General features: G+C 43.6%; 1 protein-coding gene across 7 annotated transcripts in view; it reads left to right on the top strand.

Annotated features, from left to right (window-relative positions):
- The window catches only part of EMILIN1 (elastin microfibril interfacer 1), a 49,603-nt gene extending 29,811 nt beyond the window's left edge, over window positions 1-19,792 (top strand). For 2 of the 7 annotated variants that reach the window (XM_075269396.1, XM_075269395.1), the window contains 6 exons: window positions 1,687-1,898; window positions 6,122-8,290; window positions 8,785-8,910; window positions 12,770-12,787; window positions 13,470-13,604; window positions 15,783-19,792. In XM_075269396.1, coding sequence (XP_075125497.1) covers window positions 1,687-1,898; window positions 6,122-8,290; window positions 8,785-8,910; window positions 12,770-12,787; window positions 13,470-13,604; window positions 15,783-16,117 — 2,995 coding nt within the window. In that variant the 3' untranslated portion in view covers window positions 16,118-19,792. The remainder of the gene's footprint in view (window positions 1-1,686; window positions 1,899-6,121; window positions 8,291-8,784; window positions 8,911-12,769; window positions 12,788-13,469; window positions 13,605-15,782) is intronic. The other 5 variants (XR_012715354.1, XR_012715356.1, XR_012715355.1 and 2 more) reach the window with 5 other exon arrangements.

Here is a 19,792-nt window from a genome sequence, read left to right as displayed (position 1 = left end):
GTGCTTGTTCTTCTTCTCCTCCTTCTCTGGTGCTTGTTCTTCTTCTCCTCCTTCTCTGGTGCTTGTTCTTCTTCTCCTCCTTCTCTGGTGCTTGTTCTTCTTCTCCTCCTATTCTGCTGCTTGTCCTTCTTCTCTTCCTCCTCTGGTGCTTGATCTTCTCCTCCTCCTTCTCAGCTCCTTGTTGTTCTCCTCCTATTCTGGTGCTTGTTGTTATTTTCCTCCTCTTGTACTTGTTTTTCTTCTCCTCTTCTTCCTCTTCTGGTGCTTGATCTTCTCATCCTCCACTGGTGCTTATTCTTCTTCTACTCTTCTGGTCCTTGTTATCTTCTGTTCCTGTTCTGGTGCTTGTACTCCTTCTCCTCCTTCTCTGGTGCTTTATCTTCTCCTCCTCCTGCTCTAGTCCTTGTTCTTCTTCTCCTCCTGCTGTGGTCCTTCTTCTCCTTCTCCTCCTCCTCTGGTGTTTGTTCTTCTTCTCCTCCAGCTCTGGTGCTTGTTCTCCTTCTCCTCCAGCTCTGGTGCTTGTTCTCCTTCTCCTCCTGCTCTGGCACTTTTCCTCCTTCTCCTCCTATTCTGGTGCTTGTTCTTCTTCTCCTCCTCCTCTGGTGCTTGATCTTCTCCTCCTCCTGCTCTGGTCCTTGTACTTCTTCTCCTCCTGCTGTAGTCCTTGTTCTCCTTCTGCTTCTCCTCTGGTGTTTTTTCTTCTTTTCCTCCTGCTCTGGTGATTGTTCTCCTTCTCCTCCTATTCTGGTGATTGTTCTTCTTCTTCTCCTCTTCCTCCTCTGGTGCTTGATCTTCTTCTCCTGCTCTGATCCTTGTTCTCCTTCTCCTCCTGCTCTGGTCCTTGTTCTCCTTCTCCTCTGGTCCTTGTTCTCCTTCTCCTATGGTCCTTGTTCTCCTTCTCCTCTGGTGCTTGTTCTACTTCTCCTCCTGCTCTGGTGCTTTTTCTCCTTCTCCTCCTGTTCTGGTGCTTGTTCTTTTCGTCCTCTTCCTCCTCTGGTGCTCGATCTTTTCCTCCTACTACTCTGGTCCTTGTTCTTCTCCTCCTCCTGCTCTGGTCCTTTTTCTTCTTCTCCTCCTGCTGTAGTCCTTGTTCTCCTTCTCCTACTGCTCCTCCTCTGGTCCTTGTTCTTCTCTTCCTCCTGCTCTGGTCCTTGTTCTCCTTCTCCTCCTATTCTGGTGCTTGTTATTTTCATCCTGTTCCTCCTCTGGTGCTTGATCTTGTCCTCCTACTACTCTGGTCCTTGTTCTTCTCTTCCTCCTGCTCTGCTCCTTGTTCTCCTTCTCTTCCTCTGGTGATCTTCTCCTCCTCCTCCTTGTTCTCCTTCTCCTCCTGCTCTTCTGTCTGTCCCTCTCCCTTCTGGCAGTGCAGAAGAAAATCCCCCTCTTCTAGGAGTTGAAGGTTTAATCTTTTCTTGCCCTTCTCCTGGACATTTAGGAGAGTCGTCATGTCTGGGATTACAATATGAGTAGCGTGTAGTTGGTTCTGCACTTCTATGGTAACTTACCAGTATATAATAACATTACCTGAGCTCTGTGTTTCTTCTGTATCTACTCTAGTAAGGTGATGGAGTTTCGGCACAGGTTACTAGGGGGTCAGTATCTTACATAGGAGAGCTGCCCACTCATCAATTTTACATCAATAAGCTGACGTCTTCCACCATCCATCTTGTCTTCCATCCATCCCAGGTACCGCAGCTACATGAGACCCCGATACAAAATAGCCTACAAGACTGTGACGGACATGGAATGGAAATGTTGCCATGGATATTCAGGAGACGACTGCACGGAGGGACCTGCAAATGGAGGTCACATCACAACAACCACTAGACCCAGGCCAAGACCTGTAAGACCCGGCTTTTCTGGATCAAATGGAGGAGGCCATCTTAGTGGATCTGGAGGTGAGGATGAGTCTGCTGTGGAAACCCAGTTTATGGTCGTAATGCTAATAATAGTGGTGACGAAACAGAGACCTAGAATACAGTCAGATGTGCCCACTACCAACCACTGGAAGCTGCGCGTCGATGGGTTACTGTGGGAAAGTTGTTTTTTTATAATTCTCCAATGACTCTGAAAGAATCATCCTACTACTCAATGTGCCCCCTGAACACCCTTCTGTGCTCCCCTAATTCACCATTTTGTTTTACTCTGACTACTTTGTCCCCTCACCCTTCTGTATTCCTCTGACTCTCCTGATTCCTTTTTCTGTTCTCTTCTGGCTCCCCCTCCTGTGCTCCTCTGACTCCTCCTGTGCTCCTCTGACTCCTCCTCCTGTGCTCCTCTGACTCCTCCTTCCGTGCTCCTCTGACTCCCCCTCCTGTGCTCCTCTGATTCCTCCTTCTGTGCTCCTCTGACTCTTCCTTCTGTGTTCCTCTGATTCCCCCTCCTGTGTTCCTCTGACTCCCCCTTCTGTTCTCCTCTTACTCCCCCTTCTGTTCTCCTCTGACTCTTCCTCCTGTGCTCCTCTGACTCCTCCTGTGCTCCTCTGACTCCTCCTCCTGTGCTCCTCTGACTCCCCCTCCTGTGCTCCTCTGACTCTTCCTTCTGTGTTCCTCTGACTCCCCCTCCTGTGCTCCTCTGATTCCCCCTCCTGTGTTCCTCTGACTCCCCCTTCTGTTCTCCTCTGACTCCCCCTTCTGTTCTCCTCTGACTCCCCCTCCTGTGTTCCTCTGACTCTTCCTCCTGTGCTCCTCTGACTCCCCCTCCTGTGCTCCTCTGACTCTTCCTCCTGTGCTCCTCTGACTCCTCCTGTGCTCCTCTGACTCCTCCTCCTGTGCTCCTCTGACTCCCCCTCCTGTGCTCCTCTGACTCTTCCTTCTGTGTTCCTCTGACTCCCCCTCCTGTGCTCCTCTGATTCCCCCTCCTGTGTTCCTCTGACTCCCCCTTCTGTTCTCCTCTGACTCCCCCTTCTGTTCTCCTCTGACTCCCCCTCCTGTGTTCCTCTGACTCTTCCTCCTGTGCTCCTCTGACTCCCCCTCCTGTGCTCCTCTGACTCCTCCTTCTGTTCTCCTCTTACTCCTCCTTCTGTTCTCCTCTGACTCTTCCTTCTGTGCTCCTCTGACTCCTCCTTCTGTTCTCCTCTGACTCTTCCTCCTGTGCTCCTCTGACTCCTCCTTCTGTTCTCCTCTGACTCTTCCTTCTGTGCTCCTCTGACTCCTCCTTCTGTTCTCCTCTGACTCTTCCTTCTGTGCTCCTCTGACTCCTCCTTCTGTTCTCCTCTGACTCTTCCTCCTGTGCTCCTCTGACTCCTCCTTCTGTTCTCCTCTGACTCTTCCTTCTGTGCTCCTCTGACTCCTCCTTCTGTTCTCCTCTGACTCCCCCTCCTGTGCTCCTCTGACTCCCCCTCCTGTGCTCCTCTGACTCTTCCTTCTGTGTTCCTCTGACTCCCCCTCCTGTGCTCCTCTGATTCCCCCTCCTGTGTTCCTCTGACTCCCCCTCCTGTGCTCCTCTGATTCCCCCTCCTGTGTTCCTCTGACTCCCCCTTCTGTTCTCCTCTGACTCCTCCTTCTGTTCTCCTCTGACTCTTCCTTCTGTGCTCCTCTGACTCCCCCTTCTGTTCTCCTCTGACTCCCCCTCCTGTGCTCCTCTGACTCTTCCTTCTGTGCTCCTCTGACTCCCCCTTCTGTTCTCCTCTGACTCCCCCTCCTGTGCTCCTCTGACTCCCCCTCCTGTGCTCCTCTGATTCCCCCTCCTGTGTTCCTCTGACTCCCCCTCCTGTGCTCCTCTGACTCTTCCTTCTGTGCTCCTCTGACTCCCCCTCCTGTGCTCCTCTGACTCTTCCTTCTGTGCTCCTCTGACTCCCCCTTCTGTTCTCCTCTGACTCCCCCTTCTGTTCTCCTCTGACTCTTCCTTCTGTGCTCCTCTGACTCCTCCTTCTGTTCTCCTCTGACTCTTCCTTCTGTGCTCCTCTGACTCCCCCTTCTGTTCTCCTCTGACTCTTCCTTCTGTGCTCCTCTGACTCCCCCTTCTGTTCTCCTCTGACTCCCCCTCCTGTGCTCCTCTGACTCTTCCTTCTGTGCTCCTCTGACTCCCCCTTCTGTTCTCCTCTGACTCCCCCTTCTGTTCTCCTCTGACTCCCCCTTCTGTTCTCCTCTGACTCTTCCTTCTGTGCTCCTCTGACTCCCCCTTCTGTTCTCCTCTGACTCCCCCTCCTGTGCTCCTCTGATTCCCCCTCCTGTGTTCCTCTGACTCTTCCTTCTGTGCTCCTCTGACTCCCCCTTCTGTTCTCCTCTGACTCCCCCTTCTGTTCTCCTCTGACTCCCCCTTCTGTTCTCCTCTGACTCTTCCTTCTGTGCTCCTCTGACACCCCCTCCTGTGCTCCTCTGACTCCCCCTTCTGTTCTCCTCTGACTCCCCCTCCTGTGCTCCTCTGATTCCCCCTCCTGTGTTCCTCTGACTCCCCCTTCTGTTCTCCTCTGACTCCCCCTCCTGTGCTCCTCTGATTCCCCCTCCTGTGTTCCTCTGACTCTTCCTTCTGTTCTCCTCTGACTCTTCCTTCTGTGCTCCTCTGACTCCTCCTTCTGTGCTCCTCTGACTCCCCCTTCTGTTCTCCTCTGACTCCCCCTTCTGTTCTCCTCTGACTCCCCCTTCTGTTCTCCTCTGACTCTTCCTTCTGTGCTCCTCTGACTCCCCCTTCTGTTCTCCTCTGACTCCCCCTCCTGTGCTCCTCTGACACCCCCTCCTGTGCTCCTCTGACTCCCCCTTCTGTTCTCCTCTGACTCCCCCTCCTGTGCTCCTCTGATTCCCCCTCCTGTGTTCCTCTGACTCCCCCTTCTGTTCTCCTCTGACTCCCCCTCCTGTGCTCCTCTGATTCCCCCTCCTGTGTTCCTCTGACTCTTCCTTCTGTTCTCCTCTGACTCCCCCTCCTGTGCTCCTCTGACACCCCCTCCTGTGCTCCTCTGACTCCCCCTCCTGTGCTCCTCTGACTCCCCCTCCTGTGTTCCTCTGACTCTTCCTTCTGTTCTCCTCTGACTCTTCCTTCTGTTCTCCTCTGACTCCTCCTCCTGTGCTCCTCTGACACCCCCTCCTGTGCTCCTCTGACTCCCCCTCCTGTGCTCCTCCTCCTCCTCCTCATGTTCGCCTCTGACTCCCCCTTCTGTGCTCCTCTGACTTCCTCTTCCGTGCTGCTCTGACTCCTCCTTCTGTTCTCCTCTGACTCTTCCTTCTGTGCTCCTCTGACTCCCCCTTCTGTTCTCCTCTGACTCCCCCTTCTGTTCTCCTCTGACTCCCCCTCCTGTGCTCCTCTGACTCCTCCTCCTGTGCTCCTCTGACTCCCCCTCCTGTGCTCCTCCTCCTCCTCCTCATGTTCGCCTCTGACTCCTCCTCCTGTGCTCCTCTGACTTCCTCTTCCGTGCTGCTCTGACTCCTCCTTCTGTGCTACTCTGACTCCTCCTCCTGTGCTCCTCTGACTTCCTCTTCCGTGCTACTCTGACTCCTCCTTCTGTGCTCCCCTGACTCCTCCTTATTTTCTCTATTGATCCCCCCTTCTCTTCTCCCCATATTCTTTTCTGTTTCACATGCATACTCAGATAAGGGGTTGGGGGGAATAGTTGCCCTCCAAATAAGCTCATCCACCAGCTATCTAAGGTATATAGTCTCCTTATGTTGGTAATTGTTGATACTTCTGAGATTGTTGTGACACCTGAGGACCACGCTTGTTCTCTTCTGACTTCACTCTTCATGTGAATTTCAACTATCTGGTCATTTAAGACACATTGCCCTATGGCTGCAGACAGACCACGTCCTGTGATTTTCTCCTCAGCTGTCTTCTCCTGTGTCCTGGATTCTCTCCTTCTACACCTTGGACTCTCTCTTCCACTGCGCCCTGGACTCTCTCTTCTTCCGTGTCCCCTGGACTATCTCCTCCTGTTAAGGTCCTGACCTGTCTATGTGTTCCCATCTTTGGTTTCCTTCTGGATCTGCATTTTCTTACCTTCTCTCTCACTCTTTGCAGTTTCTCTCTGGGTTCTGTCTTCTCTACAAGCTTCCAATCCTCCTAATATGTGGTCACCAGAAAGGTCTCCTAATATGAGGTATTACTGGATGTCAATCTATCCTTGTAAGGATGCCTGTGGTACATGTTTCAGCCCACATTGTAATACTCTCTGCATTACTGTTTCTGGCAGGTCAGGGAGACTCTGAGAAAGTGAAGCAGCTGGAGGACAAAGTGCAACGTCTGACCAAGGAACTGCAGAACTTGCAGTCTACAATGCAGGGGATGAATGAGAAGTTCCAGTCTGAGATTCGTCTGACTGTGGAAAATGTGTTGAATGGGAAGCAGCCGGCAGATTCTGCCTCTAGCCAGTCCGATATGTCAGACAAACTCAATGATATTCAAACGCTACTGACAAACCTGGACATGAAGGTGAAGGATCATGATCAAGAGCTTGGAAACCTCAATCACAACAAGCCCTCAGTCAATGCCGATTCTGTTACAGACCTGAGAGGAGACATCTTACAAGAAGTGGAAAGAAGGATGCTGCAGTCATGTTCAGCCTGCCTCTCGGGAGTAGATGGCCTCCGTAATCAAAACAATGATGACAGAGACCGTCTACGAGGACTGGAGAAGCTGATCAACTCTGTGGACCAAAGAAACAGAGAAGCCGTGCAGAATATCCAGTCACGGGTAGTGGAGCTGACAAGTCGGTTGCCAAAAGATTGCTGCTCAGAAGTCACTGATCTGCGCAGAAGAGTTGGTGAAGCTGAAAGAAGAGCAGACACCTTGTCTGGATCTGTGGTGGCCCTGACCGTCCGTCTAGACAAGGAAATAGGGGAAGGTAACAACAATGAGATCAAACCCACGGACACTAACCTAAACAGCCGCCTGTCAGATATTGAGGGGCGAATGAACACCACCAGGAGGACCTTGGAGGAACATTATTACCACTACAGAGATGAGATGAAGACCTATTTCCAGGATGAGATCGATAAACTGAAAGATGATTTAAGGAATCGCATTCAAGGCAACGACTACAAGATAAACATCTTGCTCACAGAGCTGGGCAACAGTTCTGGATTCCGAGACCTGATGGAGCAGAAAATGCTGGATTTCTCTCATGATATTGATGCCCTGAAAGATCGAGTTGGAAAGAATGAAGATCGCATTAAAAAAGTTGATGGAGATGTCCAGATCCTGAGCAGCCAGGTGACCAGCTCCGTCCACCATTGCAGGGACCAATGCAACAAGCAAAGCTCAGATGTGACTCAAGCCATCTCTGATCTAGAGAACAGGGTGAAGCAGAACTCCAACCAGATCCAGATTTTCCATTCTGATATCACAGAGCTGAGAGGATCTGGTAGCAAATTGCAAGGGACACTCAGTGACCTGGACGATGAGCTGAGTAATGTCAAGACCTTTGTGGATTCCAGCGGAGACTCCTTTACAAAGTTATACAATGACCTAAAGGATGCCCAGGACAGATTTACATCCACCATCTTGGATGATTTGGACAGATTTGATCTAAATATTGCTCAGTATCAGAATGACACTAATGGGAAGATGCTAGACATGGAGAATGATATCGCCACCCTCAAGAAGATGATACAGTTTGACTACAGGAGCTGTGGACAGGTGTGCTCCAACCTGCAAGAAGAAGTGGGCAAGCTGAAGGAACAGGTGGATGAGTGCACAGCCACCTGTCAGGCAATTCACAAGAAAGCTGAGGAGGGCCTGAGCGGCTCCAACAAACCTCTGGATGGCTTCACTGTCTTTGGAGGAAGTTCTAGTGGAGAACTGAAGCATTTACAGGGAGAACTTTCCAATATCATCGTAACCTTTACATCCTTGAACGACAGCGTTAAAGATCTACAAGAAAGCGTGGAGAAACACGAGACGGACATCCATGACCTTGGGACAACCAAACACAAACTCATCTCTGAGATTAATAAACTTCAGGAGGAGGTGACCGACCATATTAAGGACAACACTGAGAGATTCCATGTCTTCCAGAAAGAGATCAACAGTTTTGGCAACATGGTGATAGAGGAGAGCCAGGAGTGCAGGCGATCTTCAGGAGGTCTGGAGGACAGAGTCTCTAAGCTGGAGAACGTCTGCATCAAGCTTGATACCGTGTCAGGAAGCTTGCATAAGATAAAGGAATCCCTCAACAAGCATGTGTCGGGCCTGTGGAACTGTGTGCATGAGGTGAACAACACCCTGAGGACTCACACCGCCTGGTTTGATAAGCTTCACAATAAGCAGCTCAACAGCATCAATGGCAGGTTGAACACTCTGAACAACTCCGTGCTGATCCTGTCCTCCGAGTTCCAGAACTTCACTATCCAAGACTTTATGGGTAAGACGCAAGGAAGTTATTTAGAAAAGACCTGTAGGTGAAGGGCATCATGTGGATGTCTTCCTCGAGACCAGTATGTCAAATTTGGTCACAACCCCAATGGTCCAACCTGTTAAACCGTTTGACCGGTTGCGGATGAGTTTTGGCCATCAGACCTTCTATCTCCACGGTCCTAATGTCAGTGCCATTCATTACTTCCATTGTAGGTTTACATTTAGTGACTTGATGATGCCCCTATAGAGTCATGCTCCAGACTGCCCATTTTACCCTTGATATAGTATATTGAGGTTGAAGAAGGGAATATCACAGAGGGGTCTAATGAATTACCCCCAAGCAGATGTAACTGGGAGTCCATCTATTTAGAGATGGTCTCCATGAAATCTACCTCCATTGTGTGGAGCATATTAAACAGGGCACTATTATAGATGGAAGTTTCCTGTAGTACCCTCGTGTCAGGATCCAAAATGAAGACTAACCTGATTTCTTTATATTAGGACCCCCTGGTCTACCAGGACCTCCAGGACCAATTGGGAAAACAGGGCCGCAAGGTCCACCAGGACCGCAGGGACCATCTGGAAAAGATGGAGCTCCTGGAAAGGAAGGACCAGTTGGACCACCAGGTGAGACTTCAGAATTCCAGTTTTAGGGAACATGTTATGGGTTCGGCATGGAAGTGGTGTTATATGGGGTGAATATTGTGACAGGGTCATAGGATAGTCATGGGATAAGGTCATGTGATAAGGGCAGAATCCAACCGCATCTCTGCAACTGCAAACACATAACATTATATGGACTGTATGATATACATAGGGTTATATAACATTATATGGACTGTATAATATACATTATATGGACTGTATGATATACATAGGGTTATATAACATTATATGGACTGCATGATATACATAGGGTTATATAACATTATATGGACTGTATAATATACATTATATGGACTGTATGATATACATAGGGTTATATAACATTATATGGACTGCATGATATACATAGGGTTATATAACATTATATGGACTGTATAATATACATTATATGGACTGTATGATATACATAGGGTTATATAACATTATATGGACTGTATAATATACATTATATGGACTGTATGATATACATAGGGTTATATAACATTATATGGACTGCATGATATACATAGGGTTATATAACATTATATGGACCGTATGATATACATAGGGTTATATAACATTATATGGACTGTATAATATACATAGGGTTATATAACATTATATGGACCGTATGATATACATAGGGTTATATAACATTATATGGACTGTATGATATACATAGGGTTATATAACATTATATGGACCGTATGATATACATAGGGTTATATAACATTATATGGACTGCATGATATACATAGGGTTATATAACATTATATGGACCGTATGATATACATAGGGTTATATAACATTATATGGACTGTATAATATAGTATAGGGTTATATAACATTATATGGACTGTATGATATACATAGGGTTATATAACATTATATGGACTGTATGATATACATAGGGTTATATAACATTATATGGACTGCATGATATACATAGGGTTATATAACATTATATGGACTGTATAATATAGTATAGGGTTATATAACATTATATGGACTGTATGATATACATAGGGTTATATAACATTATATGGACTGCATGATATACATAGTGTTATATAACATTATATGGACTGTATAATATAGTATAGGGTTATATAACATTATATGGACTGCATGATATACATAGGGTTATATAACATTATATGGACTGCATGATATACATAGGGTTATATAACATTATATGGACTGTATGATATACATAGGGTTATATAACATTATATGGACCGTATGATATACATAGGGTTATATAACATTATATGGACCGTATGATATACATAGGGTTATATAACATTATATGGACTGTATAATATAGTATAGGGTTATATAACATTATATGGACTGTATGATATACATAGGGTTATATAACATTATATGGACTGTATGATATACATAGGGTTATATAACATTATATGGACTGCATGATATACATAGGGTTATATAACATTATTTGGACTGTATAATATAGTATAGGGTTATATAACATTATATGGACTGTATGATATACATAGGGTTATATAACATTATATGGACTGTATGATATACATAGGGTTATATAACATTATATGGACTGCATGATATACATAGGGTTATATAACATTATATGGACTGTATGATATACATAGGGTTATATAACATTATATGGACTGTATAATATACATAGGGTTATATAACATTATATGGACTGTATGATATACATAGGGTTATATAACATTATATGGACTGTATAATATACATAGGGTTATATAACATTATATGGACTGTATAATATACATAGGGTTATATAACATTATATGGACTGTATGATATACATAGGGTTATATAACATTATATGGACTGTATGATATACATAGGGTTATATAACATTATATGGACCGTATGATATACATAGGGTTATATAACATTATATGGACTGTATAATATACATAGGGTTATATAACATTATATGGACTGTATAATATACATTATATGGACTGTATGATATACATAGGGTTATATAACATTATATGGACTGTATAATATACATTATATGGACTGTATGATATACATAGGGTTATATAACATTATATGGACTGCATGATATACATAGGGTTATATAACATTATATGGACCGTATGATATACATAGGGTTATATAACATTATATGGACTGTATAATATACATAGGGTTATATAACATTATATGGACCGTATGATATACATAGGGTTATATAATATTATATGGACCGTATGATATACATAGGGTTATATAACATTATATGGACTGTATGATATACATAGGGTTATATAACATTATATGGACCGTATGATATACATAGGGTTATATAACATTATATGGACTGCATGATATACATAGGGTTATATAACATTATATGGACCGTATGATATACATAGGGTTATATAACATTATATGGACTGTATAATATAGTATAGGGTTATATAACATTATATGGACTGCATGATATACATAGGGTTATATAACATTATATGGACTGTATAATATAGTATAGGGTTATATAACATTATATGGACTGTATGATATACATAGGGTTATATAACATTATATGGACTGCATGATATACATAGGGTTATATAACATTATATGGACTGTATAATATAGTATAGGGTTATATAACATTATATGGACTGCATGATATACATAGGGTTATATAACATTATATGGACTGCATGATATACATAGGGTTATATAACATTATATGGACCGTATGATATACATAGGGTTATATAACATTATATGGACCGTATGATATACATAGGGTTATATAACATTATATGGACTGTATAATATAGTATAGGGTTATATAACATTATATGGACTGTATGATATACATAGGGTTATATAACATTATATGGACTGTATGATATACATAGGGTTATATAACATTATATGGACTGCATGATATACATAGGGTTATATAACATTATATGGACTGTATAATATAGTATAGGGTTATATAACATTATATGGACTGTATGATATACATAGGGTTATATAACATTATATGGACTGTATAATATAGTATAGGGTTATATAACATTATATGGACTGTATGATATACATAGGGTTATATAACATTATATGGACCGTATGATATACATAGGGTTATATAACATTATATGGACTGTATAATATACATAGGGTTATATAACATTATATAGACTGTATGATATACATAGGGTTATATAACATTATATGGACCGTATGATATACATAGGGTTATATAACATTATATGGACTGTATAATATACATAGGGTTATATAACATTATATGGACTGTATGATATACATAGGGTTATATAACATTATATGGACTGTATGATATACATAGGGTTATATAACATTATATGGACCGTATGATATACATAGGGTTATATAACATTATATGGACTGTATAATATACATAGGGTTATATAACATTATATAGACTGTATAATATACATAGGGTTATATAACATTATATGGACTGTATAATATACATAGGGTTATATAACATTATATAGACTGTATGATATACATAGGGTTATATAACATTATATGGACCGTATGATATACATAGGGTTATATAACATTATATGGACTGTATAATATACATAGGGTTATATAACATTATATGGACTGTATGATATACATAGATGCCGCCATCCATTGCCTGGAGCCTCAAGAATATGCCATAGGGAAGGCAGTGGAGTCTATAAGCTGCAGCTCGGGGTTGTCTTCTGATCATAGATGAGTTTGTGGCCACCACTAGATCTGACTGATATTTAATCTTTGGCTAATAAATGATTTTGGGATTTTTTCTTTCTTATAGGACTTCAAGGAGAACAAGGTGAGACTAATACACTAAAGAATATACAAGATGTACAGCCAGAGAACGGTCTAGAAAGTCGGTAACCACCATATTATTACATAAGTGACCAGAAGAACAGCAGATATCAATCCTATATTATTACATACATAGACAGGACAACAAGAGATATCAACTGTAGATTATTATGTACATGGACAGAAGAAGAGCAGATATCACCCCTAGATTATTACAAAGAGGAGAACAACAGATATCACTCCTAGAGTATTACATAGATGGACAGAAGAACAGCAGATATTACTCCTCCTAGAGTATTACATAGATGGACAGGAAAACAGCAGATATCACTCCTAGATTATTACATACATGGACTGGAGAACAGCAGATATCATCCCTAGATTATTACATAGATGCACAGAAAAACAGCAGATATCACCCCTAGATTATTACATACATGGACAGAAGAACAGCAGATATCATCCCTTGATTATTACATAGATGGACAGGAGAACAGCAGATATCACCGCTAGATTATTACATACATGGACAGGAGAACAGGAAACACTGTCCATATTCTAGTGGGTCAGATATTATTTGGGAGTTACCACCCCTTCAGGTGCCCCATGTCAGAGCTTAACAAACCACAGTGAAATAACGTTTTTTCTATTCACTTTCTATAGAACATATCCTTTTGTGATTTCAGGTCCCATTGGTTTGCCATTGGATGTTCTTCATATCTCCTTCTCGGCCGCACTCACTTACCCATTAACAGAGCCTGGAACTATCGCATTCGATAAACTTCTAGTAAATGATGGGAACGCCTATGATGCATCATCAGGTGAGCAATAGCTTCTTCCTCTGGACACAGGTATCTAGAGGCCGGTACTTCTGGAGGCAGGTATCTCTAGATGTGGTACTTATGGAGATGGGTGTCTTTAGTGGTGGGCACTTCTGGAGATGTGTGTCTCTAGAGGCCGGTACTTCTGGAGGCGTGTCTCTCTAGAGGCGGGTGTCGTTACAAACAGGTATCATTGTAGACTAGTATCTATTGAGACAGATTTCTTTGGAGACTTGGGTCAGGTCTGGTGACTTCTATTAATCTAAATGGGTTTTAAAAAAATAATAACAAATTTACCCAGTTTTCCATCCATTGACCAATGAAAATGAATCTGATCAATCCTGCAAAAAGATCCTCAATACTTATGGATCTTGTGTAAAACAATCCAAACTGACAGATCCTGTAATAAAAATTCCCCCCCCAGTGCCAACCGATCCTGTAATAAAATCCCTGATTCTGACGGATCCTGTAACAAAATCCCTGATACTGATGGATCCTGTAATAAAATCCTGATACTGACGGATCCTGTAATAAAATCCCTGATACTGACGGATCCTGTAATAAAACCCCTGATACTGATGGATCCTGTAATAAAATCCCGATACTGACAGATCCTGTAATAAAATCCCGATTCTGACGGATCCTGTAATAAAATCCCTGATACTGACAGATCCTGTAATAAAATCCCTGATACTGACGGATCCTGTAATAAAATCCCGATACTGACGGATCCTGTAATAAAATCCCGATACTGACAGATCCTGTAATAAAATCCCTGATACTGATGGATCCTGTAATAAAATCCCGATACTGACGGATCCTGTAATACATTCCCCTGATACTGACGGATCCTGTAATAAAATCCCCTGATACTGACGGATCCTGTAATAAAATCCCCTGATACTGACGGATCCTGTAATAAAATCCCCTGATACTGACGGATCCTGTAATAAAATCCCCTGATACTGACGGATCCTGTAATAAAATCCCCTGATACTGACGGATCCTGTAATAAAATCCCCTGATACTGACGGATCCTGTAATAAAATCCACTGATTCTGACGGATCCTGTAATAAAATCCCTGATATTGACGGATCCTGTAATAAAACCTCTGATACTGACAGATCCTATAATAAAACCCCTGATACTGATGGATCCTGTAATAAAATCCCTGATACTGACGGATCCTGTAATAAAACCTCTGCTACTGACAGATCCTATAATAGAACCCCTGATACTGACAGATCCTGTAATAAAATCCCTGATACTGACAGATCCTGTAATAAAACCCCTGATACTGACAGATCCTGTAATAAAATCCCTGATACTGACAGATCCTGTAATAAAATCCCTGATACTGACAGATCCTGTAATAAAACCCCTGATACTGACGGATCCTGTAATAAAATCCCCTGATACCGATGGATCCTGTAATAAAATCCACTGATTCTGACGGATCCTGTAATAAAATCCCTGATATTGACGGATCCTGTAATAAAACCTCTGCTACTGACAGATCCTATAATAAAACCCCTGATACTGATGGATCCTGTAATAAAATCCCCTGATACCGATGGATCCTGTAATAAAATCCCCTGATACCGATGGATCCTGTAATAAAATCCACTGATTCTGACGGATCCTGTAATAAAATCCCTGATATTGACGGATCCTGTAATAAAACCTCTGCTACTGACAGATCCTATAATAAAACCCCTGATACTGATGGATCCTGTAATAAAATCCCCTGATACCGATGGATCCTGTAATAAAATCCACTGATTCTGACGGATCCTGTAATAAAATCCCTGATACTGACGGATCCTGTAATAAAACCGCTGATACTGACAGATCCTATAATAAAACCCCTGATACTGATGGATCCTGTAATAAAATCCCCTGATACCGATGGATCCTGTAATAAAATCCACTGATTCTGACGGATCCTGTAATAAAATCCCTGATACTGACGGATCCTGTAATAAAACCGCTGATACTGACGGATCCCGTACAATAACCTCCAATGCTGACATACCCTTCAATAAAACCCCTGGAGGATCGTCACAGACATGAGACCCCTCTTATTAATCATCCAGTGGATCTTCTGACTCATGGACTTCTTAGGACAGTAACAATATAGGATCCGTCCAGTAACAATTCCCTTTTTCTCCTGGCAGGTATATTCACTGCACCCGTGGCTGGCCGATACTTCTTCAGCGCCATTTTAACTGGCTACAAAGATGACAAGATCGAAGCTGTCCTCTCCAAATCCAACACCGGCATTGCACGTGTGGACTCGGCAGGCTACCAGCCGGAGGGTCTCGAGAAGAAGCCTCTAGTGGAGGACAAGACGCCCCCCGGTGCCCTGGCAGTTTTCAACATTATCCTGCAGCTGACTGCTGGGGACACCATCTGTATCGACCTGGTGACCGGGCGTCTGGCTTATTCTGATGAACCCCTGACAATCTTTAATGGCATTCTCCTATACGAAGGGGAAGCAGACCTGGAATAGACCACATTGGTTCCGTCCTACTAAGGAGCTAGAGGAGGGACAAAGTGTTTTCCTCATCAGTATAAAGGACTTTCAGCTGTGACAACTGTAGGGGCTTGAGAAGAATATGGGGGGAACCTTACCCTCAAAAATGAGCCCTGGAGAGCACTGCAGAACATCACCGAGCCTGTGATATCAGTATTAACACCACAATGTACCTCACTCATTCAGTAACGCCCGTGATAAAACCACTTACAGATGTTACCCCATCACCACGACTCTCACAGCTGAGGACCAGAAACTGGCCGTCCAGATATTTATATATGTTTGTGAACCTCGATGTATGGTCCTACCAGGGTGTACGTAGCTTCCTACCATGGTGACATCTGGTGAGGAAGTGAATACCCAACCCAGCGAAGGTCTATAGGTGTTTTAAAGTGGTGGGTTACAGTCTTGTGCAGTCAATGTTCTTGTGTGTGACCATACATAAGGAGTATTTTCTTGTTGAAGGAGTTCTCTAATGACAGACGCCTATAAGTTACTGTAACCCGTCCATCAGAAGCCTCCTAGTGTCATCATGAATGTCCACTAGGATCACCGCTGGTTAATGAAAAGTGAAGGTGGATGTGTGACCACCAAACGTAGAATACTTGGTCAGGAAGCCAGGCGGGATCTTCTCACCATCGTCTGTCATAAGAATACTCATTTACATAAACATACAATGATGGAGAGCAGAGAATATTTACAGCAAACCCATTGTCTCCTCCTTCAGAGAGGACATGAAGGTCTGAGACCCTACGTGACCCCCACCTTAATTCAATAGATGGGATGTACCATGCACCAGTTACGAGTCACACAGCCAAGGCCCCCGCACTGCAGCTTTCCACTATGTATAGTTTATAAGATTTTGATATATGTGAAGGAGTCAGGTGTTAAGGATATAGCATGATGACCACATGTACAGTATTATCCAGATCAGATATCACTCTCAGTCCACGCACCTCACACCCTGGAACCCGCAGAAAAAGTCTATTTATATATTTATAGAGAAGGTAAAGTTATATGATGGCTGCTGGTCCATTCTACTGGGCTTCTGGGGTCTTATCTTGTCTCATTAGGTGTTATCGCTTCACCACAGTCATCACCCATTTCAGGACATCGTAGCCATCAGGAAGGGTAAGAGTTACGAGAGCAATGAGATCACAAATCCCAACCTATTAAACTTTTCCCACAATTTGCTACGAGATTGTTCTGGAGCAGCTGAATGATGAAATGCTGGCTGAGTGATGAGAGAGGACATGAGTGGTGAGAGAGAAGACGAGTGGTGAGAGAAAAGATGAGTGGTGAGAGGGAAGATGAGTGATGAGAGAGAAGACGAGTGGTGAGAGAAGATGAGTGATGAGAGAGAAGACGAGTGGTGAGAGAGGACGAGTGGTGAGAGAAAAGATGAGTGGTGAGAGAAAACAAGTAGTGAGAGAAGACGTGTGATGAGAGAAGACAAGTGGTGAGAGAAGATGAAGATGAGTGATGAGAGAGAAGACGAGTGGTGAGAGAAAAGACGAGTGATGAGAGAAGACGAGTGATGAGAGAAAACAAGTGGTGAGAGAAGACGAGTGATGAAAGAGAAGATGAGTGGTGAGAGAAAAGACGAGTGATGAAAGAGAAGATGAGTGATGAGAGAGAAGATGAGTGGTGAGAGAAGATGAGTGGTGAGAGAAAACGAGTGATGAGAGAGAAGATGAGTGATGAGAGAGAAGATGAGTGGTGAGAGAAGACGTGTGATGAGAGAAGACAAGTGGTGAGAGAAGATGAAGATGAGTGATGAGAGAGAAGACGAGTGGTGAGAGAAAAGACGAGTGATGAGAGAAGATGAGTGGTGAGAGAAAAGACGAGTGATGAGAGAAGACGAGTGGTGAGAGAAAAGACGAGTGATGAGAGAAGACGAGTGATGAGAGAAAAGACGAGTGATGAGAGAAGACGAGTGGTGAGAGAAAAGACGAGTGATGAGAGAAGACGAGTGGTGAGAGAAAAGACGAGTGATGAGAGAAGACGAGTGGTGAGAGAAAAGACGAGTGATGAGAGAAGACGAGTGGTGAGAGAAAAGACGAGTGATGAGAGAAGACGAGTGATGAGAGAAAACGAGTGGTGAGAGAAGACGAGTGATGAAAGAGAAGATGAGTGATGAGAGAGAAGATGAGTGGTGAGAGAAGATGAGTGGTGAGAGAAAACGAGTGATGAGAGAAGATGAGTGATGACAGAAGACGAGTGGTGAGAGAGAAGATGTGTGATGAGAGAAGACGAGTAATGAGAGCAGACGAGTGATGAGAGAGAAGACGAGTGATGAGAGAGGATGATTGATGAGACAGAAGATGAGTGGTGAGAGAAGTCGAATGATGGGATGGAAGACAATTGATGAGAGAGAAGACGAGTGATGAGACAAATGTGAGTGATGAGATAAATGAGAGTGATGTGATGAGACAGAGGATGAGTGATGAGATAAATGTGAGTGATGAGACGAGAGTGATGTGAGAGACAGACACGAGGTGATGATGGGAATGGAGGTCCATCCTGTTCTCGGCTTCCTTCCACTCAGCAGATATTTTTCCACTGAATCCAGACAGAGTCATTACTTGAATATCAAGACCCCTCACCTACCATGTGTCATTTATAACACCAAGGTCTCCTTATGCACCTTCAGGATCTCTCCAGGTGTGGGTGCAACTTCTACCTCTGCGCCCTTATAGCTAAGTCCCAGCAGAAGAGACTAAATGGTCAGATAGTTCTGGATAAGGTCTAGCAGAGAGAGTGAGATGATCATCTCATGATGTCTGATGTAATCTCTGATATCATTGAGAATAATGTCCTCCAGTACACCCCAGTACAAAAGTTCAGATCCAGGCAGATAGTACAAGGTGCTGCTTTATATGCCCGTGTGATATAGTCATCTGAGCATCTGCTGATTGTAGGAGAATTATCAGCAGAGACGTCTACTGTGTCTAGGACTCACAGATCAGATGAGGTCTACAAGAAAAGAGAGGACATCCTACAAGAAAAGAAAGGACATCCTCTGCAAGGGAAGAGAGGAGATTTTCTACAAGAGAAGGGAGGATATGCTCAACAAGGGAAGGGGGCATGTTCTACAAGAGAAGGGAGGATATGCTTTACAGGGGAAAGGAGGGCCTTCTCTACTGAGGGTAAGGGAGGACATAATCTAAAGGAGGTCATGCCCTACAAGAGAAGGTAGGACATGATCTTCAGGTGAAAGAAGGACATGCTCTACAAGGGAAAGAAGGGCATGCTCTACAAGAGAAGGGAGGACATGTTCTGCAAGAAAAGGGTTAATGTCCTACAAGAGAAATGAGGATATGATCTACTAGAGATGGGAGGATATGCCCTACAGAGGATAAGGGAGAACTTACTCTAAAGGAGGGCATTTTCTGCAAGAGAAAGAAGGGCACAAGGAAGGACAGTCCCACTGACCGCAGCGTAACCTCGTCCCACTCCCAAAAACAAGTCCTTGTTTTAATGTCATGTTATATTTACCGATGCCCCCAGAATCTGGTACCGAGAAGCTGCTGAGCCAGGATCTACTGTGACCTGAGAACAAGTCTCTTATAAGCTGGATGTCGTGATGTTGAGCCGTACTCGTATTATTGTTATCTTTTATTGTATAAATTTGGATTTTCAATAAAGTTT

This window comes from Leptodactylus fuscus, chromosome 3 (assembly GCF_031893055.1).
Source record: "Leptodactylus fuscus isolate aLepFus1 chromosome 3, aLepFus1.hap2, whole genome shotgun sequence".
Taxonomy (NCBI): domain Eukaryota; kingdom Metazoa; phylum Chordata; class Amphibia; order Anura; family Leptodactylidae; genus Leptodactylus; species Leptodactylus fuscus.
This window is presented reverse-complemented; position numbering and strand designations above follow the sequence as displayed.